Source organism: Petromyzon marinus, chromosome 6, assembly GCF_048934315.1.
Source record: "Petromyzon marinus isolate PM22_M1 ecotype Great Lakes invasive population chromosome 6, UKy_Petmar_22M1.pri1.0, whole genome shotgun sequence".
Taxonomy (NCBI): domain Eukaryota; kingdom Metazoa; phylum Chordata; class Hyperoartia; order Petromyzontiformes; family Petromyzontidae; genus Petromyzon; species Petromyzon marinus.
The window spans coordinates 15,399,594-15,423,774 of NC_133672.1; the positions used below are offsets into that span (position 1 = coordinate 15,399,594).

At 41.2% G+C, this 24,181-nt stretch overlaps 1 protein-coding gene across 6 annotated transcripts in view; it reads left to right on the top strand.

Moving 5' to 3' along the window:
* The window catches only part of BIRC6 (baculoviral IAP repeat containing 6), a 165,484-nt gene that overhangs the window by 133,402 nt on the left and 7,901 nt on the right, over positions 1–24,181 (top strand). For all 6 annotated transcript variants that reach the window (XM_032947717.2, XM_032947722.2, XM_032947718.2 and 3 more), the window contains 5 exons: positions 1,020–1,237; positions 6,982–7,143; positions 7,978–8,055; positions 12,210–12,398; positions 22,425–22,559. In XM_032947717.2, coding sequence (XP_032803608.1) covers positions 1,020–1,237; positions 6,982–7,143; positions 7,978–8,055; positions 12,210–12,398; positions 22,425–22,559 — 782 coding nt within the window. The remainder of the gene's footprint in view (positions 1–1,019; positions 1,238–6,981; positions 7,144–7,977; positions 8,056–12,209; positions 12,399–22,424; positions 22,560–24,181) is intronic.

Sequence of the window (24,181 nt, forward strand, 5' to 3'; positions counted from 1 at the left end):
CTCCAAAGGGAGGAAGGACTGTGGTGCTTTGGTTGAGCTTCACTCGCCAAAATGTTGAGCATTCAACGATTGGGGGAAATTTTGTAACTGCATTTAGATATTGATGGTTTATTCATTACCTATTACTGTATACTATGCGTATTATGTACCGTGTGTCATTGGTGTGTCTTATCTGTTTTATTTTATCAGTGGAGAGCTTTGGTCTTCCATGTCGTGTAGTGCATTTATTGGAACTGGCGAGCTAGTGCCCTTTCCCTTTTTAGATGCCGAAAAATTGTTCATCGATTTCCTAATGCTCGTATTTCTCCGCAGACCGTTAAAGTCACGGCACGAGTCGAAAGTTCTGTTTCAACATGTGATGCGTGTGCCCTTTAATGGAAGGTTGCTTTCAAGTGCTATAGATCTTAACTTGATTTTTTTTTCTCTTGAGAAAATGTCTCTCCATAGTTAATGTAACTCATTAAGGGGGGAAAACTTCAACGTTTCTCCTATTATTATTGTCAACTTATGCAACGTCACGTCTTTGAGAACATTCAGTTTTCCGAGGTCCGCATTTTGTTTGAATTTAACATTCAAAAGTAACGCGTTTAATATACTGTATAAAGATTTTGCTTCGGGCCAAAAAACCTTATGGTTTTTTAAACGATTTCCGGGTAAAATTTGCTAATTACTCATTTGGCAATTATTGCAATGTTCACTAATTAAAATGCTAGCTTACGAACTCAAAGTATTTTGCATGAATTTTTTTTTATAATGCAAAACAGGCTTTAGTGTTCTTGGGTATTTTTTGAAAAAAACTGTTAACCAGCCACAAAATTCAAGAGTTTTTACAAGCTGTGTTAACACATTATATGAGCACGGTATCTGGCATTAATAGACTAATTTACATATTAATGCTTTCATTTTTCTTCAATACTCTTGACCCAACGTAATGGTCTTCCTTTTTAATTCCCGTCGAAATTTTTCACCACTGTTTTAGTCGCCGTGTGTGACAGCAAGTGTTGACGTTTGCGTGGCAGACACGTTTGAGCTCGTGACTGAGGACGAGGATGGCAAGCTGGTCTTCAAGGTGAGCCACCACTACATGTCGCAGGTGAAGAGCGCCAACGACAGCAACGGGGCACCGCGTGCCCGCCGCTTGGCGCAGGAGGCCGTCACCCTTTCCACCTCACTGCCGCTCTCCGCGTGTTCCAGCGTGTTCGTGCGCTGTGACGAGGAGCGCTTGGACATCATGAAGGTGAGCACTGCCGTGCTCATGCACATTTTAAATCAACTTGTCAGTTTTCTGTTACCATATTTTCTGAAGTTGCAGGTGCGTCTTGTAATCTGGGTGGTGTATGTGTGTGACTAGCTTTGTATGGTGTTATTGTATTGACGCCGGGCAAAACATTAAGGAGAAGTAACATTTGTAAGGCGCATTTCATCCGTAGATCCCAATACTTTTGGGAGTGTCTTACAATCCAGAGAATACGGTAACGTTGTTTTGAAGACGAGTTGATGGATCGTGTAGATAATGTCCAATGAATGTTCCAGCCAGTAGGGTTATGAGATAGCCATCTGATGACAGTACAGCAAGTAGGTTCCATACCTCTTTGTAATATTTAGGGCTATTCCATCCTATGCTTGTGTTCCTTCTAGTTTCCTCCCACATGCAACAACATATACACAGCAATTGGTCAAACATCCTTAGCAAGACCCTCCTGAAAATGAGTCCACGAGACGCATCGAGTCATTCCTGGATTAACAAAGAACAATATTTATTATATTTTGATTTAAAGCTTTCGTGACTGCAGTAATTCATATTCTTAGTTTTTTCGGTAAAGTCACGTTGAAGAGAAACAACAAAATAACAAAATATATATAAAACAATAAAAAATTCTCACGACGTTTCGACCATAACTCAAACGGTCATCATCAGGTGTGTCGGTTTGCATAAATTTATTTTGAAAACGGCATATTTATTTATTTATATAAAAATAACGTTTGCGTCACGCGCAACGATGGCAGTTTGCCAGGACTAGTCCATCTATTTTTTGAAAAGAGGAGGGGGGAGACGAAATTTGTTTTTATGTATGCTGTCTGAAAGGCACTGTAAGCGTGAACAATCAATCAAGAACTGAAATGATTTATCAAATCTTTCCAATGATTGCTAAGATAGAATCCATCTTCTCGGTTGAAATTGTCTCTGTGTTTGTATATGTGGATAGCCTCATGAACGAATCTCTCATGGAAGCCAGATGGCTTACAAAGAACCTCCGTCTTGGAAAAGTCAATGGCATGTGAGCCTACTGAATTAGAACAATGATCTGCTACGGCCGAGGTGTTGGTCCTACCGTGTTTAAGGTCTGCTTTATGTTCACGAATGCGGTCCGAGATATGGCGTTTGGTTTCTCCAATGTAACTACTACCACAGAGGCAACTTAGTTTGTAGACACCAGGGTATTGTATGTCCGGAATCACATCTTTTACAGACGGAACCAGATCACGGGTTTTATGTAATGTGTTGAAACGGACCTGGATCTTGTGTTTATTCAAGATTTTGGAGATCTTTTTTGTGATCCCAGCAATGTAGGGTAAAGTGATGGTTTTGAAAGGCTCCTCAAGAGGGTTCTTCTTCATGGTTTGAGTGATAGCTTTGCGGATTGTATAGTCGGAGTAACCATTAGCCCTAAGAGCTTGGTGTACGTGCTTGAGTTCACTGCTTATGTGTTCCTGGTCGGATATGCATTGGGCTCTATGATACAGAGTCTTGATTTTGTTATTTTGTTGTTTCTCTTCAACGTGACTTTACCGAAAAAACTAAGAATATAATATTTATTATGTTATACTAATCATTATAGCTACCAAACAAAACAATATCCATGGCCTAATATGAACAGTCTGCAGAATTATACAGGCGCTGCATCGTCTTTAACACTTAACTCATTGAAAGCTTAATAAAATTAAAACCCACATGCCTCATGCCGCTGTCAATGTCTCTTTGGCTCGTGTAGTGTTTGAGTGAGTTTCTGTGCAGGAGTTGGCTCCGTCTGGTTTATAATTTTCTTTCGAGTACCCTGAAAATGTTTTCTGCAGCACTGGGAGTTAAAATGTTCCTGATAGTATTGCTCCTTCACATTATTAAAGTACAAAATTATATTTTAGGCTGATACATATATAGAGTGGATCATTGATTACACTATGTAACACAATTTTTATTCCTGGGTAGTAAGTGTTATTTCGTAATTGCTTATGCCTAAACAGTATAGAAAATAGCTATTTTTACCCACAAACTTTTGCTTTTGTGACCAGGGCAGTGATATTTAGAAATTTACCTATTTTCATTGAGAAAAAGGGCAAATTTGTGTCTTTTCGTTCACATAAAGTCAGAAAAAAGCAACATGAATCTAAATGAACATGTTTTTATACTAAAGTAATACAAAAATAGTGAGTTATTCCTGACAGTTGTTGTCACCCACGGGTCAGGATGTGGCCAAAGCAGCTGGGGTTGCGGTCATTCACTCAATTTTGCCATCTCGTTTGGCGCCAGCAGTCACAGCTCCTTGGGTTTCAGCCATTCATTAAATAAAAACCCAACAGATGTATAGCGCAAATGTTTAAAGATAAATAAGTGAAATAAAGCATTTAGCATGACAATATTCAAGCTGTCAATAATGTGTTTTTAATGGGGCTCAAGAGTATTTCTGCTCTCGGCCAAGATTCTCTGATATGAGCATATTTCTCCTTCCCAATAAAGCAAATCTCTCAAACCCAGATGTTGCTTAATATGTACAGAATCAACATTTCTGATTTTGCTTGTGCTTGGTGGGATTCCAGTTTTGTTCACGATACTATATATTATCTGGCCTGCCATTAGTCGTCTTTTTACCTTGGGCAGCCATCGGCAGCCATCGGCATGTCCTCGGCATGTCCTCGGCATTTCCTCCCGTACAATATGAATTTCTCTAGAACCCAAGGCGTGAAGAATGTCCGAGCATCAGGAGCAAGTTTGTGTTATAGAACAATGCCGACAGCTGCCTTAGAAAGCCAGATTTCAGCTTAAGTAAAGCTAGTTAGAAAATGGAGGCAGGCTTGGGAAATTTAGAGTGAAGCCCGAGTTTGATGTGTGTGTAACAGTACACAGCATGTGCGATCCCTTGTGTTTGTTTAGTTAATTATGACCAATGTGTGCAAATCCATACATTGCAACCCTGAGATTGTTGAGATCCTACAGTTGATGTTTTTAAATGTACACACGAGTCATTGAATAATACAATTTCTGTTTTGAACAGTTATCTAATTTGTTTAGATGTTTCACTTATTTATTGAAATGGATCGAAATATCATTTTCGGAGTCATATGCCTTTTAAATTATGAGTTTATTTATTTGTAAGTGTTATAAGACTGCATGTATTGGTGTTCCTGATTTCAAATACACTCTAGCTGCATCCCTGTTTTTTGCAACACATATCCATAATTCCTCCAAAATAACATAATGCCTCTTCAGCATTGTCTCAGTAATTATGCTTCAGTGGTAAATTTAGCCTGCAAGTCTTAAGGCCTCATTTGCTCATGTAATATAATGCTGGGTACCTCATTTATGCTGTCTCATAGCTAGTGAACACGTGTGTTTCGGCATCCATATGGAAGGGATTTTATTCTTCTTTCTATTGTGGCTTGAGATTTTTTTCAAATCTTATGACAGCATTCTTTTGTCTGAGACTTAAAATTTTGAAATCTCATGCCAAGCTATCTTGGGCCGAGTGGCAGGCATCGTTACAATGTTTCTTTCACGTGCATACTACTTCAATCCTTACGCCCTTTTATTCCTTCTGTTGGATCCCCAGTGCTCACTCCTGTGACGCTCTTCACAACATTGCCATTGAGATTACGAGTTGGCGTCAAGGCCAATGCGTGCCGCCCAAGTTGCAGCAAAATATAGTTTGGCCGCAAACGAGTCGTACATGATAAGCAAACCTTCTGCTCGTGGTTCCGGGGCTCAGTTTTAACGGTGGAGGAACCGGAAAGACAGTTGAACATTTTTGAAGGAAGTGAAATTGGCATTTTCTTCGAAAATGTTGTTTAAGATGCCATTTTTTTTAGAGGGTGGCGGGGGGGGCGGTGAGAGTACTGTTTGACACTACAGTTGATCATCGATTTATTTGCCGCTCGATTATCTGGCTTCCAACATATCCGGCAGTTCCCAGTCGATCTTGCAAAACCGCTGCAAAGGCTGTACTAATCCAGCGATCGGCACCATGGGCGCGACAAAAAAAGCCGCTCTGCTTGATTTCAGTGTCAAATATTATATACTAGCCTTTTGCCCGTCCAGGGACGGGTGTCTTGCAGTAAATCTGACACTGATATTCATTGCATTAATGCATGTGCAATTTGTAAGGGTGCGGTGACACAGACGTATTTCATGTTAAGGTTTTATCCCTTGTTCATCATGACGTCCTTTTTACTTTGATGTCTCAACAGCGTTATGGAGATAGCGTGAAGTGAGGGTTCTGCCTTTGTGTTTAGGGTTGTAACTTGTCGCCGAGGAGGGGGGAGGAGGCGCCTCGGCCCCCCATGTGGAGTGACGTCACCCACTAATTATTATTAATGGGGGGGGGGGGTTCCATTTGGAGGACGTCACCTTATGATTATTAATGAGGAGGGGGCTGTTCGATGTGGAGTGACGTCATCTGCTCATGATTATTAATGAGGGGGGAGGGTGCTCCATGTGGAGTGAAGTCACCCGCTCATGATTATTAATGAGGAGGGGTGGGGGGGGGTGTCCATTTGGAGGACGTCACCTGCTCATGAATATTAATGAGGGGGGCTAGTCTATGTGGGGTGACGTCACGTGCGTTAAGGATAGACATTCCATGGTGATTATAGTAGGTATAGTGCATTATACACTACATACAAGTGAAACATTGAAAATACTGCACATATATACATTTTTCATGACTAATAACTCAAGTAATAAAAACAGAAAATATACGGTGCGATCCGGCGAGATGCGCATGGAAATTTTGGCGTTCGCATCAGTCCTGCGATTGTGAAACACATGGTTTTTGAAACAAGAGCATAATACATACATCACCCCATGCAGAGTCTTCGAGATTGGAGTGGTAAGTACGGTACAGTAAATACAGTAACTTTTTAGAGGAGGATATTTATTTTTGTCATTTTGTATGTTTATTTATGCCAATTTCAAATTGTAAACCAATTTAAAACAATACAAATCATATACACAACACCTAAAAACATAACGTCATGCAAGAATGTGCAAAAATAAACTATTTTAAATATTGATGTGATTATCCAGCGTTTTTGAAAATCCGGCGCCCACTTCCCCCCCGAAGCCGCCGTATAATCTGATCTATAATGTATTTTGAAATTTGAGGGCTACTTGCCATCCTGACCATTTATTTCATGGTTGGGATGTCACATACTGTAAAATAATGACAAAAACAGTGATTGTCTTAAATAGTGATTTTTTTTTACTTCAATGCCACGTGTTATTGTACACATTTTCCAAGTTTTGGATTTCAATTTCTGATTAAGATGCTGAAAAATAGAAACATTGTTTCGACTTGTGCAGCATTGTCTTGTGAAAAGTGAATCCTTAAACCAGACAGAGCAAGATTGTGTTTGCAGTGGCGTGCTGGCTGTGCTTCCATGCCGTAGAAGTTCATTTATTAACTACGATTATACTCGACTAACAAAGCTACGCCGTTTGATATTTTTGGTCAAGAATAATTCACGCACTTAATTATAAAGCTCCTGCTGTTGGTTTTGTAGCTGTTTAAACAGGTCTTCGCTCGAGTAAGTATGGAAATGTTTTATTCGTATAATGTGCTCATTTCTGGACATTTGGCATGCAAATTACATTGTTCCACTAGGGGCTCACAGCAGTCTGTGTGTTATTTGCAAAAGCAAACTGCACTTATAATAGCATTCTGAATGGGTTGCTTATTGGTGTTTTTTTTGCTTTTGCATCTGATTCAGGTTCTAATCACGGGCCCCGCTGATACCCCGTACGCTAATGGATGTTTTGAGTTTGATGTCTACTTCCCGCAAGATTATCCCAACTCCCCGCCGCTCGTGAACCTCGAAACAACGGGGCGGAACAGCGTGCGATTCAATCCCAACCTTTACAACGACGGCAAGGCAAGCCTGCACACCCCCTGCACCCCCCCCTCACTCTCCTGCACCCCCCCCTGCACCCCCCCCCCCCTGCACCCTCCTGCCGCCCACCATCTCACTGTTTATTCAGAAATACACACTGTCCTTCTCACCTTGTGACCTGGTCAACCGTTACGAAAACATTTGTTTACGTATGAGGTTTGTTTATATGTGTTTTGTGCGTTAAAGGGGAAAGAAAGAGTTTTGAGGCAGCTGCAGGCAAATAAAAAAAAAGTCGGTAGATTTCTGGGTCAGTGGTTTGCTAGTGTTAACGCTCTTCCGCCGTGACAGGCTTGTCCAGCAGAGCCTTTGGGAAGGTTTTTCTGTCACTTTCACTGCCTTCATTAGCTTTCAAAGGTACCTCTTCTGGTCCCGCAGGGGACAGATGGTGATTTACTTTCAGCTCTGGCATTAAACATTTCAAATAGGTGAAACATTTTGTTTTCTGCTGTGGTGTGTGGCAATTAGCACAAATCCCGCCACTGGACTGGAGATGTGCCTGCTCTAATGAGCAGGATTCTCACCAGATGCAGCTGAAGCTGCACTATTGTTGGCCTCTGAGATCTCTGCACATGATGATACCGCATTTATCATCCGCTGGTCAGGGGGTGTTAATTAGAAGTTGTACAATGCCAGGATCATTACAGTTTTACGAATTCTCCACCCCTGCTATCGCACCATCCACCAAAAAGAAGCCCACCTTAATTAGTACGGAATGATCACTGCAGCACAAGAGCTGTTTGCTGGCGCATGAATGCCGTTATCGATGCTCATTTGTCAGGCTTATGTTCCGTGCCGGCACCCGTCGTCCCCATGCAGGTTTGCCTGAGCATATTGAACACGTGGCATGGTCGCCCCGAGGAAAAGTGGAATCCGCAGACGTCCAGCTTTCTGCAGGTAAGAGCGCACGATGACATTCCACCCCGCAGGCCAGGCCTCACTGCACCCGCCACAGGCTATTCGGTGCGGCTTATGGGGCTGGCATCTCCACGGGTCTGGGGGCTCGTGCACTGATTATTGCCACCTCCATCCCAAAAAAACAACGCGCACTTATTTCAGAGTACAGTTTATTTGCCGATCTAGCCAGTTGCCACTGTGGCAAGAGTGTCGGGAGTTCGTGAGGTCAAGTCTCGGTCAGGGGTTAGTTCAGCTCCGGGGTTGATAAAAATGAATGCCACTTTGTGGCAAGTCAACCGTATTCGTGATATGGTTTGAACGACCCCCCCATTTATATGAATGTGAACTTTCTATCACTGGCTCTGGGCTGTAAATGGGAGATGAGCACTGCCTCATGCTTGTTTTATTGTGAAACCACTTAGTTTTTTTACTTCTATATATGTGGGACTTATGCGTTGTCGTATCCCATAGTGAGCAGCCTTAAAAAGATGGGGAGGAACCTAAAGAAGCCGTGGTTTTACTGTTCCCAGGCAGCATTTGATAGTGAAACATAATTAGTGGATTTGGCTTGCATTTAAATTTCTGCTCAGGATGGCAGAGGCTGGTAGTTAGGCCTACCATGTTCTGGGTAAACACAAAAAAGCACTTTCAGAGCAATGGAAACCAACTCAGTAGGCGTGTAAATCACATTTCTCGGCGCTTGTGGCAGGAGTGTGTGGTGAATTTTGGTGAGGTGCACTAAGCCGGTGTTTGTGGGTTTTGAGAAAGCCGTGGGCAGAGCAGATTGAAGCGAACAGATTGACGGTAGCCAAGCTGGTTGCAGTCTTCAAGAGCTTTATAGTTATATTCTTGGTTCTTTCGGTAAAGTCACGTAGAAGGGAAACAATAAAATAATAAAAATATAAAACAATAAAATTCTCACGACGTTTCGACTGCAACACAAGCAATCATCATCAGGTGTGAAAACCACAGCAAGAAAATTTGAAAAAAGTGGCGGTTTTTTTATAGTTACTGTTTGTTGGTTTCATGTTCTTGGGGTATTTAAAATAACTATTTTTTAAGTTGAATTGTCAAACTTTGAAATATATGTAGTACACTTAGAAATATTTTAGCGATTATATTTATTTTTTGCATAAACAGTATGAAAGTCATATAATTCGTAATGTGTTATTTTTCAAGAGGTCGGAATATGATAATTTGTAATGCGGTTTGTGAAGACAATGCCACTAGCTATTGCGCTAATATGTCATGAAATATTGTCTCCATGACTGCCACCAGCAGCTGCCACAGCCGAAGACCCTGTGGGCAGACAAACGGAGTTGAGCGTTAACAGCTGCTCCGAAAGGCGTTTATTTGACTTGGCGAATTTAGTTATTATAATGCCTGAGTTGACATTCTAGAGCCATCGCACAGCACCCAGCTTGCATTCACGGAGACAATGCTGACATGGTGAAGAGTTCCACGTTTTCATTAAGCTCCTATATTTTAGAATGTTGTGTGTTTTTAATTGAATTCACGAGCAAAGCACTTCTCGTAAAAAATGTATTAAAAAATGTATTTCGTGTGTTAAACCTGTGTACAGTGCTAAAAAAAATGTGTTCACAAAACGCTGGCCTTCGATTGAACTAGGATTCCATTAAGCCTCCAGTGATGGAGGCTTAGAGCATTTCTATTTGGTATCGCATAACCAGGCTGACTGACATTTTTAATTATAAATGCATATTCCCTCTGGCCTTCGCATAAGAGAGGGCCAACGTGATTGTTATGATTTCAAGGTTTATTATCTCATAACCTGCGCTGCAATAACAGAAGATGGGTAATAAGGTTTTACATTTTGTCGATACATGCAAATTATTTCCCAAGAGTATAAATCACAGAGGTCTCTTTATGGTAGCGATTCCAACATCAAGCAGTATAATATATTTCGTTATTTGTCTTTACAGTAAAAATAGTATTTTTTCTAAACCATTCTTATGGTTAAACAGGAGAGAAAGATGGTCTCGGAGGTGACGGCAATCTTAACTGAGTCCACGGTTCGCTAGCTGAAGACCAAATCCCGGTCTTCAGTTTAATGTGGCACCCAATGAGTGTAACAAAGGGCACCGTCTGAGAAAGGGACATCAGGGCAGTTGAGCTGTGGACATTGAGGACCCGAATTCTTGCAATTAACATCCTTGTATCATGACCATGTTATCAGATGTTTATCTGAGCATAATACATGGTCGGTAAATCAAAGCATTGCCTTTATCTTTGTCTTCATAAACAATTAATTTAGTTTTGTAAAGTATGCCCTCTTTAGGATGGGAATAAATATTCGTGTGTTTGATGTTGTCGCACCTGGTCCATGCTTTGTCCCCCCCCCCCCCCCCCCCCGTACTCCTTGCCATGCATTGTTTTTTCTATCTGTGGTGTTCTTCGCACATCCGATGAGCACGGTTGGCTACAGACATTGCGAAAGAGGTTCTGCATACATGCGTAGATTCTTCTACATTTTTTATGATATTCATTTTGTTTTTAAAGATGGTGGGTCAAAATTCTAAGCGTTTTTGAGATGCAATCTGCATGAATGACATTATATAAAAACTAAATATAATGATTCATATTAGACACACGAGTTGATTGTGGATGTGAGTGCATCTGAGGCAAACTCCTCCAGCCATTATCTACTCACTAGGAGTCTTATATTAAGGTATCCTCACAAGGCCCATTGAGGAACCATATTCTTGACAATATCATTTTTTCTTCACTGATTGACCTATTGCAACTTGCAGCAGCATTACAGATCCTTGTCTGCTGATGGTGACGGATTGTTTTTTTATTACAAATATATATTTGCATCTCATCACCGTGCCTTAGCTTGGCTGAGTAAGCCATTTTGTCTTATCATTGCGAGTACAAGAATATTAATGGGTTTAGATAATGCCAAAACTAATTGGACAGCTATTAATAATATCTGGTGATACTAAGAGAGGTACAGAAAAGTATAGTTCATATAAGTTACCATTGCCTGCTTACTGAATGGATTATATTATATGTAATACTTTAAAGCCCTCCCGCTATATTTTTTCACCTGATGACGATTACTTGTGTTGAGATCGAAACGTCGTGATATTTTTAAAAAAAAATAATTTTTCTATCTACGTGGCTTTACCCAAAGACCCAACGAATACTTTAAAGCATCTTTTATTCGCAACATTCACTATACAAATAAATAAAGGACGTTACCTTACAATGCACAATAATTGATTATGTAAAAGGAAAGCGGAGCGGTCAGGTCACGCCTGTGTGTCGCAGTTACATTGGGCACACTACTCTGGGATTCCCTTGGTAAATGTATGAAGTTTTAGGGACTGTACATCTTTGCGACATGCCTCTTCTTTAAGGATCTCTGCGAATTATTTGCTTTTGTTCTTCTCGCCAGATTCACAAAATTTCGCAAATTGTAGGGATTTGTGGTTGAAAGGCTGCGGCATACAGAATAAATTCAAATCGATTGTGGAATTGATTCTTGAAGAAGCTTTTGAGCCGTTAAATGGCTAACACTATCTGGAATTGATTCCACGCATTGCGTTTATTTGCTAGCAAATATTTTGTAAAAGGGTTCTGAATGCTGCCACGTATTTGTTACGTGAGCTTTTTAGGTGCATCTGACCAGTGCTAGGTCACCAAATTCATAGGGAGGGGGGGAATGTAAATATTTAAGCCCTGGATTCTGAAGTTATATCAGTAAGAGATAAGCACAGTAGCCCTCAAACACTACGCTTCACACTCCTTATGTCCAGACAGGTGAAAGCAATGTGATAAGCTTGTGAAGGCTCAGAGCTTTAGAACAGATGTTTGAGAAAAACCAGTAAAGAATTGCTTTAATTGAGATCCAATCTTTTACATAAATGTGACACTTTTATACCTTTTGTTATACCCTTTAAGTATGTCCCAGTAATTTTTTGTTCGTTATAAGTACAGGCAAGTTGAAAGGTGCACTAAAACTCCTCCGGTGGAAGAGTGGAGTGAGTCTTTGTGCATACTAGTAAACTTACGAATGCACGTTTCATGCATTGTGCAGCCTGTCTGGGTGAAAATTCATTCTTTTTTTTTCCCGTACCATGTCGCCCTTCTTATCTTGTTGCCGTCAACCTTCCCCCTCTTTTCGACAGGTGCTGGTGTCCGTGCAGTCACTTATCCTGGTGTCGGAGCCGTACTTCAACGAGCCAGGCTATGAGCGGTCACGCGGCACGCCCAGTGGCGCGCAAAGCTCTCGCGAGTATGACGCCAACATCCGGCAGGCGACGGTCAAGTGGGCCATGCTCGAGCAGATCTGCAGCCCGTCGCCCTGCTTCCGGGAGGTGAGCACTACCTCCCTTACCACCCCCCCCCCCCCCCCCACACGATCTAGATTCTTGACATTACTTCGGCACCCAGGAAAAGCGCGAGTGTTACCTTCATGAGTGGTCACAGTATCTTGCCGTTTTGCTTCAAATGGCCAGTTGTAATTCTCTGCAGAGTATGCAGAGATGGATTGAATGTCTCGAAAGCCTCCTTATGGTGTGTTGTTTTTGTGTATTTTTGCAGAATATAGATGGCCCTTTTTTGTGTAACCTATTAGAAAGTTGGTCGTTGAAATATGTCGTATTAGTGTTTTGGCTAGAATTGCTGTAGCGGTAGGCATTCCCGGTAATGCAGTTTACTGCTTGAGAGAGGCTAATCGGGAGTCTCTGTGGGGGGGGAAGGGTTTTTGCTGCCAGGCATGCTGTTTTTTTGTGAAATAGCATGAGGCTCGCAAATGAATGTGTGCCTGGACTATTGGGTTTATATTAACACTCCTCACAGCGACATCAACCGGGATTATTTTGTGTATAACCATGCGATAAGGCCTTGAAATGAGCACACGGGGTAGTGATTTTAGTACAGAATCAAGATGTGTCATCTTCGGGATGGGTTTTCATCTCGTGGGTTTTTTAAAGCTCGTAACCTCGATAAAGACTTTTAGTGCCTATCTTAGGGAGGGGACATCAATTTGTGCTTTGTTGATTTTAAATACTGTTGCAAAGAGAACCCAAAATGTACTAGAGGCTTACACAATAGATCCCCTGTAGCTTGACATTATTGTCCAAAATTAGTTTATCAGTTTTGATGACTTTTACACGATTGCTAATTATTTGCATCTAGAAAATGTCATTAAATATGCCTACCAGGAAGTGTCGTATTGGTGATGCCGGTTATTCGTTCTGAGTTTTCACACTAGGTGCTACAGATGCAACTCGGGTCTCCTGATTCTAATTTGTCCAAGCTTTTAAACAGGACCTTCGTCAGAACCTTGGCTGATGACATGAAACATCTGGTGCAATGTTTGCGGTGCTGTAGTGGAAATTGGCTCCAGGGGATCGTCAAAGGCCAGATTTTTTTATTTAAATCAGAATTGTAGGGTCGACTATAGAGAATGAATGCGGTCCACTGTTTGTGTTTCAGAGGCTTTATTCTTGCTTTCATTAACATCTAGCAGGGCATTTTTCAAATTGACTTAATTTTAACTGAAAGCATTCTATAAACATGTTTTACAATAAATGTAATAATTTCACCGCACTGAAGATTTCCCTGACCATACAACCTTGGTCAGTGTGAAATTATGCTGCCTGTGTGCACAACCGTAAGGATGTTGAGCAGCAGAGCTCTTGAGAAATATTTTACACGAAAAGGAATGACATACAAATTTATGGCGCTGAATTGCTCAACAAAGGATGGAAACCAGATGCACTGATGGCTGGGAATAATGCCCATTCTTTCTCGTAAGTCTAAGTCGCATAAGCATTCAAAAAGAATCCACTCTCAGCAAGATTGATTTTCGACTCTTATTAAATGCGTATTGGAAAAAATACGGAAATGCAGAAGATAAAAAAAATATATCGTCCGGCAGGTGAGTAGGTAAATAAATAAACAAGCAATGAAAATAAATAAATGGAAGTTATAATTTTATTTCTCTATAGCAGTCGGCACCAAATAAGAATTGACGCAGGCTTTTAACCAGTTGAGAAAATGTCAAACGTGGGTGGTGCAGTATAGGCATAAGCGGCGGTTGCCCTAATGACCAGTAAAATGTGGTTTTTACTTTGTGGCAGTTCCAAATTTACTCATTCAACTAGTGTATTTTTTGCTAATTTCTACATTTTCCTTGTGCACCTTAATCACCTTCGAGGTTCCACTATTCCTGGTGTTACATGGTCCATAATTATGTTTCTGTTAATCTCTGTATCAGTGTTTAATTAATAGAGCCTTTAAATGAAATGTCTTCATTGCCTTATGTAATGTAAGTGTCAGTATTTTTAATTGCAAGGGCATTATGCACTCCACGAGTGGCAAGCATTGGATTGATAGCATTTGCTGCTCTGTTTGTAATACATTAATATGCTGCAGTGTTAAAAATGCATTGATATTGTTTCTAAAGATATAATACAAGTAGTGGCTCATACCTTAAAGTATACGGTGAATTTTTGATCAACAATGCGCACAATGGTATGCAATTGGGTCTATGATCCTCTAGTTCCAATGTGTATTGGCTGTGTATGATTTTTTTTAATTACGTCTAGACAGAACACACAATCTACTGGCTCGTTACACATTTACAAATTTAGCAAACCATATTACGCATGTTTTATATTCCAAAGTGATGTTGGCTGTTTATCCTCATTTTGCTAGCATTACAGATTATTCATATGCACAATATGCTTAGTTCATCATATGCACAATATGCTTAGTTCATTGAACATCCACCATTTACCTTGGTCAGTTATGGTCAATCATGTGAAGACATGCTTTAATAATATAATAAACAGCCATTGGTTGCCACAGCTGACCAGGCCACTGTAATGATCAACCAAATGGAACAGCAGTGGTGCTAATCTCTTTCATGGTGCTTTTCAGCACCCTAATTGGATACTGTTAATTAGCCATCGTGGAATATTATGGTGATTAACAATGTATTGAAATCACCCAAGATGTACATGCCTCCATTTTTTCAGTTTCTTGAGATGTTAATTGCATTTACTTGCTTTGTAAATGCTATTTGTTTTGCACGAGTAACCTGTTCCAACAATGACAATTTTCTTATAACAGGACATTTCCATTCGAGTTGCTTTCTTGGCTAATTTAGCATTGCTTACCTCTTACCTGTAAAGGCCACTCACTATTTCTGGATGTTTAGCGTTCATGAAATTCTGTTTTCAAATCATCTCGCTCCTATTAAAAAAAAACTGCCCATTGGCAATTTGGTTGGCTGTGCAAGCTTTGAGCCCTGCTGTGGCTGTAATTGTGTGTCGGTCGGCAGTGAATAATAATCTTTTTTTAAATATTTTTTTAAGTAGACAACATTTTTTTATTATTATGTTCTTGACATAAAGAAGTTAGCTTACATTTTTAAAAAGACTGCTGGAGACATCATAATGTTGCATTTCATTAATAGTGAAAGACAAGCCTTGCACGCCACAGAAGTTGGGTTCATGCACAGAGCTAGTTTGTAAATCCCAGGCCGCAGCACTAATTAATGAACTGTGAGCATTTTGCCTGGAGGGTGCAGCCCTGCCACACCCCTTAAGCGCGCTTGCTCGCTGATAAGACACGAAGTCTGACGCCGGGCAAGGGCCACATTCCGATGCATGAGTTTTCTCGCTCAGCAGTAACGCACAGCGCATCCCGTGTGCAAGCGGCATGGTCACTGTGCTTCAGTGGAAATTTTCAGGGAACTTCCGCGTTAGTTTAGGCCCACATCTGGTTGGCGGAGGGCAACACTCGGAGAAGGCCACACACAATCCGTGTGCCTTTTAACGTAAAAATTAGATTGGACCGAAGATTAAAATGGTGAATATCTTATATTATTGGTTCTTTTGGTAAAGTCACGTAAGCTTTAAATCAGTGAATATCTTGTTGCGGCAAGCGAATACTATTTTCTCATCACATAGCATCACATTTGTACTCAAAGTTGACGGTTTGATTATGTAGTTAATATAATGAACCAATGCAGAATTCCCATTGAGTGAGGTGAGTGGCACTTGGCTGCCAACCCACTCTTACGGTGTTTATCGTTGGTATGGTGGTGATGCTGGTTGTCGGGCAGACTTTTTATATAAGGCACTTATTGATATATGTTTTTAAAGTCAGACTTATGAATCTATAATTGAGCGACACATTTACTGTAATACGACACGTGTGAAAGCTCATAGCTAAAAGATAATAAATCTGTCCCACACGTAACAATTTTCCCCAAAATTTCTAACCTTAATTTAATGTATGCTTGTCAATAGTCTGTATTAATGTTGCATTTTGAGTAGTCATGGAATACCGTATCTATAGCTAACATAATTTAAATCACATTAATAATATCAAATAGGAGCACGTGTTTCATAATTGTAATTCAGTCCCCAAAATAAATAAAACGATTAAAGATCTATGCCGATGTGTTTCAGCCTACCCGCAGTGCAAACAATGCCTTCCTGCACTAACCCTGACCCTAAAAACCTAAAACAACAGACCGTGCTCCTCTCAAGGGGATAAACCCCACCGAAATGGAAATGCAATAAAAAATGGACGTTCAGCACTGGCACAGCCAGTACTGCGCAGATGCATCACGCTCACGTTGGTGAACTTTAATCCCAGACTCGTAGGCTGAACTGCCATTCATGTGATGATGCCCCCATGTGCCTTGCTCGTCCGGAAAACAGCTTTGCTTTGGGTCATTGCTGTTCTCGGGTACCTTTTATGAGCTCACTTTTTGAAAGTGCATTTCACATTTTATTTGATATGTCTTATTTCCGTGTCACATGGTACTTTTTACACCGTGTGCCATGTCAAACGGGAATGTCAGCCTGACGCGAAGTGTTAATCGGCGGCGCTTGCCGGAAAGCAAGTTTCGCTGTGACCCTGCTTCCTCTCGAAGCCCTTAGTGTTTACTTTCCCCTTAATTTCATCATCTGCTGTTATCAATCCACTGCTGGATGATGGCCTTCCCACATCTCCATCTCTCGTGGTCCTGCGATGCCTGATCATGACCAAGAGTGACTGCAGTCCTTACCAAGTGTGGATGTGTTACTCGCAACACATCCTCGGTTGCTCTTTGGTGAGACGCATTCTTTGCTTATGCTATTTAAACCATTGCACAACAGCCTTGAAAGCCATGCTGAGACTATACACAAGCCAACCTCTGGTTTTGGGTGACCTCTGCTATTGTGACATACCTCTCCGAAATGTTCCACGCGTTTTGAGTGGCACTTGAGAGACACAATAAATGCTGCGGTACGACCATGCCACAGTGAACAATGGCAGCTCCCTGCAGAGATGCTGTGTGCGTGTATGTGGGCTGTGTACACATGGTACCACCAGCCCTTCCAGCGTGTTCTTGTTGCGTCCATAGCCCTTGACTGCTGCTCCTCTTACAGGTTCATGGGATAATGGCTGCAAATACCGATTTTGTATTCAATTTGAATTGCAAAATATTCTCATGGCGACCGCATCCCGGGCCTTGTTGAGTCAGCCAAGCCACAAGTGGCGCTCATTTTTAGTCTATTGGGGTTTTAGATTTGTAATTATCCCTTTAATAAGTTGAAGTGCTTCAGCTTATTAATAAGAATACAAATTAATAGTTCATCATTTTGATTTGGAGCACGCTGTACAGTATTCGCTCACTCTTGAAGAGAGAATCATTGTGGCGCGATACACCACAGACGTGGGAAGGCCGCCAGGTGCTGAGCCGGCGCTAACAATTGTCCAAGCTCTGCGGCCTCCTGCCTATTCAGACATTTAGTGTCACCAAGAGAAAACCCACCCATACAGATGGAACAGATGTAGTCCACATTTTTTGCGACCACCTTTTCCTGGAAAGCCAGTGAATGGCACCTCTCAATGCCCATGGGGAATGAGTTTCACAACATTTGTGTGGTTCACGAATGCTCTTCTGCACAGTGCTGGATTTCAGGCATGCACCACCACCACCCGGCATGAGTGCGTGAATGGGCTTTGATCTCAATACTACTTGAGAAATTTTATTGCATGATTAAAACTTACTGAAATTTCCCCCCCCCCCCCCCTTTATTACATATTCACTGCAGCTGAACGTGAAAGAAATTTGCATTTCTCCCCTGCCATAAAAATTACAACCGTAAAAATATATGTTTTATTATTAATTATTATTAGTACACTCTGTGTGCCCTAATGTAGTCAATTCATAAACACACTACAATTAAAACCGCCACTTTTTTCAAATTTTGTTGTTGTGGTTTTCACACCTGATGATGATTGCTTGTGTTGCAGTCGAAACGTCATGAGAATTGTATTGTTTTATATTTTTATTATTTTATTGTTTCCCTTCTATGTGACTTTACCGAAACAACCAAGAATATGAATCCCCGCAGTCACGAAAGCTTTAAATCGAAATTTACACTACAATTAATTATGAAGATGAAGGAAACTCACACCAGGATGATGGCTCAATAAATGAAACTCGCTTTTTTCAGACAAGGGTACACTCACGGAGGCAAAGTGGACGCCAGAAGTCCACAGAATAATTGTATTTCTTTCATTAGAGAACAATGTATCCATCTTTTTGCTGAGAGTATAGTAGTGGAATCGTAACAAAGGTAATTGATCAAGAAAAGGTCATTGAAGCAATGTTATTGGCTGCGGTTTGAAGGCCACTGGCCCTTGTGGTCACTATGTTTGGGAAATTTCGGCATTTGGAGGAGCTCATGATTATTCCTTCAGAGATGGCTGCCATTTTGGACAACGAGGAACATTAACCTAAACTTTAGGATATCATATGTTTACATCTCAATTCAGTGTATATGATCAATTTTGTCTTTTTAAATGTATGCCTGTGCAACGCTGCCAACACACAAGTTTCAAACTACACGCAAACATGTGTTAAGAGAGCTCAGGCTCTGCATATCCAAACACCGTCAGCAATGTGATCCTTTAATCCGAGATAACTATCTTTATAAATGTGAGCAGTTGTGACCAACTGTCAGGCATCACTCATGCAGTAATAGACACCGGTGCTGATGAGTCATTCGGTCACATTTGCTCAAATTTATTTTGATATTTTGATGGTGACCTATGATAAAAGCACCACAAATCACGTGTTCAAGATATGCTGATGGTTTCTGCATATGCACAAATGGCTGTAATTTTTACACGCGTCTTGTTTGAAACTTGTGTTTTTCCAGTCTGCACTTATTCTGTTATGATGTGTTTTTCTCATACATTTACAGATTTTAAATACTGCCAACAATAGTCCACATAACTTTCGATTTAAAGCTTTCGTGACTGCAAGGATTCATCTTCTTTGGTTCTTTCGGTAAAGTCACATAGAATGAGAATAAAATAATAAATTGATAAAATATAACACAATTATATTATTGTGTTAATATTATTGTGTTATTTTATTTGATCAATTTATTATTTTATTCTCATTCCACATAACTTCTTTATGTTTGAAAGTACTGCCAGTTAATTGTATTTCCTTTCCCTTCATGTGTTCTGTATTCCATGTAAAATGCAGCAAGATGATCATGCTGATGATAGCCAGGGCAGTGTAGCACAGACTCAGCCGAGCATGAACGTAACTGTGCCCACTGTGTGCCCTTATCATTTGCCTCTTTCAAGCCCAAATAAAACGGTTCTTTACAAGATAGTGAACTATAATAGAGACCGCTCGGGCTGGAGACTTGGAGCTTTACTGAGCTATTGCACTCAAGGGAGACTGCAGAGTACTGCATGTCTCCTTAACCACATGGTGATTTCAGGGCTGAGAAGATTCTCAGTTGATCATTTAAAATGTTTATATTCTAAGCTTTGATGGCTGTGTTGCATCTCTACTTTAAAGTGACACTTAGATAGCTACACATGGTGGCTTATGCCATCATGCTGTTATTGTGATTACAGGCGTTTTAATAGTATCCTGCTCGGTCGGAGGGAGGTGTAAGGCTTGCTGGGTCACAGGGATCTGTGATGACAGTGTCACGCACAAGTGCTGCAGTTGGGATGCAGATTACAGTGCATTTAATATCGGTTTGATTTAAGCAGTCTAAAAACATTGCAGAATTATTTTTTTTATGCGGAACTTATGAAGGAACATTTGCCTGGTACGTAGAGTCGAGGAAAGCTTGCAGAGGTGTTGACGTTGTATACAGAGACTCGAATAACAGCCTGCTGTGAATCACTGCTGCCTTGGCTATTGATGTTTGGATGTGTCGTGAGAGATTTTAGGAGGAAAACATTTGTCTTTGGGGTTTGACGATGAAGCTCTGAAACTTGTGCTCTCAAGCCAATGTCGCTTGGACAGGTGCCATCGGTCTTCGTGCGGGCTTGACCACGTTTGTGGCGGCATGCAGGGGGCACGTGCGGCTGTGCCGGCGTGTGGTTTGTGAATGCAACAAATTCGTTGGGCGTAATACCGTCTAATTAGCCCCAGCTCAGGTGGTGCTTGCCACGACATTGTGAAGAAGTATAGCTACTCCAACACCGGTAATTACGTTCCTCCAGACACACACTAAACAGTTCTCGGTTTACTTGCTGCCAGATATGATTAATGCCACGTGCGAGTAGGGAGCCGCCGTTGTTTGTCATTGATAGATTCTGCCGCTAATGATGAAGCATCGCCTTACCTCTTAAGGCAATAGGCAAATTGGCTCGCGTGTAGTTGAGCATGGATGCTGCGGTACCCCTTTATCACTTTATGGCAAATCATTTTACAAGGTGGGATTTTCCAGGGTGGCCTGAACTTGAGCACACGAAGCCAACTGATTTGCATTACAAATAACATTTGTAATTAACAGATGTTAATAGGTTTTGTGTGAGTGCAATTATTTGGAGATTAATCAGGGGTAGCTCCTTTCATTGGGTTGAACATTGCTCATGTCAAGGTTATTGTGGCCAAGTGGGTGGGTGGGTATGCAATTCCATCTCTGCGGCTATATTTACCAGAACATGACTTAGTCGGCCTTTTTAATTTTTTTTACAAAAAGTCTTACCACTTTCATTGTGTGTTTGCTCAATGTTGTGATATTTTAAAATGTAGTTACCAAAACCCATTGTAATGTTTGACCCTTAGTAATTTAATGACAACTCTCAATAGAATTCCTCTGTTTACACAATGAGTTTCCTTGGGGCGAACATGGCAGTGGCATCATTCAGACGATAAATAATCCCATACAGCTAATGATGGCGTAACCTCTGTGAGTTACTGTTATTGGTATTTCTAAATGTGAACTTTTATATATTTGAAAAATTTGTCTTAATCATAAAGCACTTTAGAATTGTCGTATAAATGAAGTACATGTGCACAGTTGATTGTACTTTGGTACTGCACACTCGCTGGTTTTGCTTCGTCTTCAACATAACTGTATCCAACATCATACAGAATCATGCACAGGTGCCATGTTTTGATAGGTTAAGCTCGGGGTAAGCAGAGTTTTGAGTCAATCACATTTTTATAGCAGACTACATATGGACCAGTGACATTTTGGCAAGGCTGTTGGTCAATGTGCACATCGTTTGCGTGAGCAAAGCCACGTTCTTCGTTTTTCTTTGTGTTTTTGTCCACACATTTTCTCGTTTACCCACATATTTGTGTCTCTTAGTGAATGTGGATCTATCTGTGCATCTCTGTGTGTGTGCGCCTTGAGAGAAGATGGACATGTTTATTGAACTACACCATTAAGCTAAAAAAACTATCAAAAAACTATTTTTATTTCTATGAAATGCCCACTGAGCTATGTAGCTTTTTTTCAGAAGTGACCTGGCCACACATGATAGCGTAGCGAAGTGGCTTATCATGTGGACATTATAGCAGGCAAATACTACTGCATGTTTCTAAATGTGGAGAGAAACACGGGAGGTCTTCTATAAAAATCCACATGACCACGGAGTACAGGCAAACTCCAAATATACAGGCGTCAGGGTTGGGATCGAACCCACGACCTCCTGTATACCAGGCGAGGTAGTGAACATATCGCGCCATTGTGGCGCCCTCTCACCACCGTGGCAGTGAAGGTTCATTTCCTGGTCGTGCATACCAGAAGAAGTTCGTTTATGGACCTCTGGTGGGTGTCGCTGAGGGTGAATCACTCTTCGACATGTGCTTGCGATGTGTATTATCATGGGCCTTGGAGGATACTAAGTTGGCCAGGTTTAGTGCTGGCCCTACCGACATCGTTGTCGGTAGGGCCAGCAGCTGAAAGAGGAAGCATTTGTGTGTTCTGTGTGTGTGTGTGTATGTATGACTTCACGTGGCCTCAAGGTGCACATGGCCTGGCACAAGCGTCGTGGTGACGTCACCACCACTAAGTGGCGAATGGCGGTTGATGTTGTTGTGTGCTCTGCCGCGGCAGGTTATTCTCAAGCACTTTTACCTGAAGAGGGTGGAGATAATGGCACAGTGTGAGGAGTGGATCGCCGACATCCAGCAGTACAGCACAGACAAGCGCGTGGGCCGCACCATGGCACACCATGCCGCCGCGCTCAAGGTACTGCCCCAAATCCTGTCCTGTAGCAGCTGCACGAGACCTTGTGTAGTTAAAAAAAAATACTTCAGTCCTTGCAGGGTTGGTTGTAAAACATTCGTCATGAAATCCTTAACCATGAGTTTAAGCCGATTTGTTGTGCTAAAATGACAGTGCATGTGAATGTCTTAACTCTGTGCCTAGTTTATTGTGTATGCAACTGCTTATAAGCGTAGTATTGATGAATGCAATTATTCATACTGCATTTGGAATTGTATAAATTAAAGAAATAGGCCTTGATTCCAAAATTGGTCCAATTTATGCAAGATGTTTTAAAATGCTTTAGAAGCATCTTACTACGTCGTCTTATTAAGTACAATTGTAAGTGTGTGAAAATTGGCGCATGTTTCAAGGACCTGGGCTCCCAATTGCTGATCAGGCATGAAGTCGTCGGGCAGATGCCTTGCTTAGCCCAGCATGTACCCAGCCGGTCATGTGTGCATGCCCCTGGCTAAACATCGAATTTATAATTGCCAGCCTGTAGGCTGCACTAAAGTCGAGCAGTCACCTGCTATTGCTGTTCAGCTGATATGGTGTCTACACAAATGCACACAAACGCACACACATGCAATTGCTCTCTGAACACGTGCATACAGACAGTATGCTATGAAGAATACACTTCCACTTGGGAGAGAAATTAACAGTTGGAGTCATTTAAAGTAAAACATGTAATATATCTTTAAATCAAGAATTGAGTAATAAAACATTTTTGTAGGTGCAATTAACTTAGTCGTATTTTATTTAACATTTACATCTCAGGTTAATTTAATAGTTCGTAATGGAAAGACTGATGCGTAATAGGCTCAAATTACAATTTTAAATTGATGATCTTATTATGGATTAAATCAATTCTCTTTTATCACGGATGGTGTTGAGATGATTGCGTTGTATTGCTTCCTTTGCATTCCCTGTTGCAATTGGCGAAGACAGCCTTTCCGCTCACGGCTACAGGAGTGCACGTTAGTCATCGCAGCCCTTCATCGCAGTAATGCGATCCCCACCTCCTTTCTACCATCATTCAGATAAATTCAGTTTATGCAGCAGACGGCGGGATAACTCCTGCAAACCCTTCCTGTTTATACGCCACAGACCATAATCCTGTTCCGAGGCAAAGCTCTTCCCACACCAGCGTGTGGATTGCCTGCCGCTCCTGGAGTTAATATGCTTCTCTCTTTTGCCACATTGTTTTATGCATTAGCGCCCAGCTTGAGCCCTCCATCTGTCTTGTGTTTTGAAGGCAGAAAGGGATATATAGAAAAGAGCCTGGAGCGCGACCATTAATCTGGACAGAGTAATTTGGCTCCGTTGGTTAGAGAATTATAAGCAGCCTACACAGTATTTTATGATCCTGTCAGCCGCTATCGGAGGCTCTGCTTGAATTTCCACCCTCCCCATTTACCTCCATGCTGTTGTATTTATCAAGTGTTTGATTCTTTTTTTTTCAACGGGCAATTTTTGCTCCCACTGTTTTATAGCAAAACGATACCTGCTGTGCTCTTGTTACATTCTGGGTTAGGCACATATCTTGATTTAAGGTCACCTCCAGTGCTCGCACATGAGCGCCAAGCGACACCACGTCAAAAAAC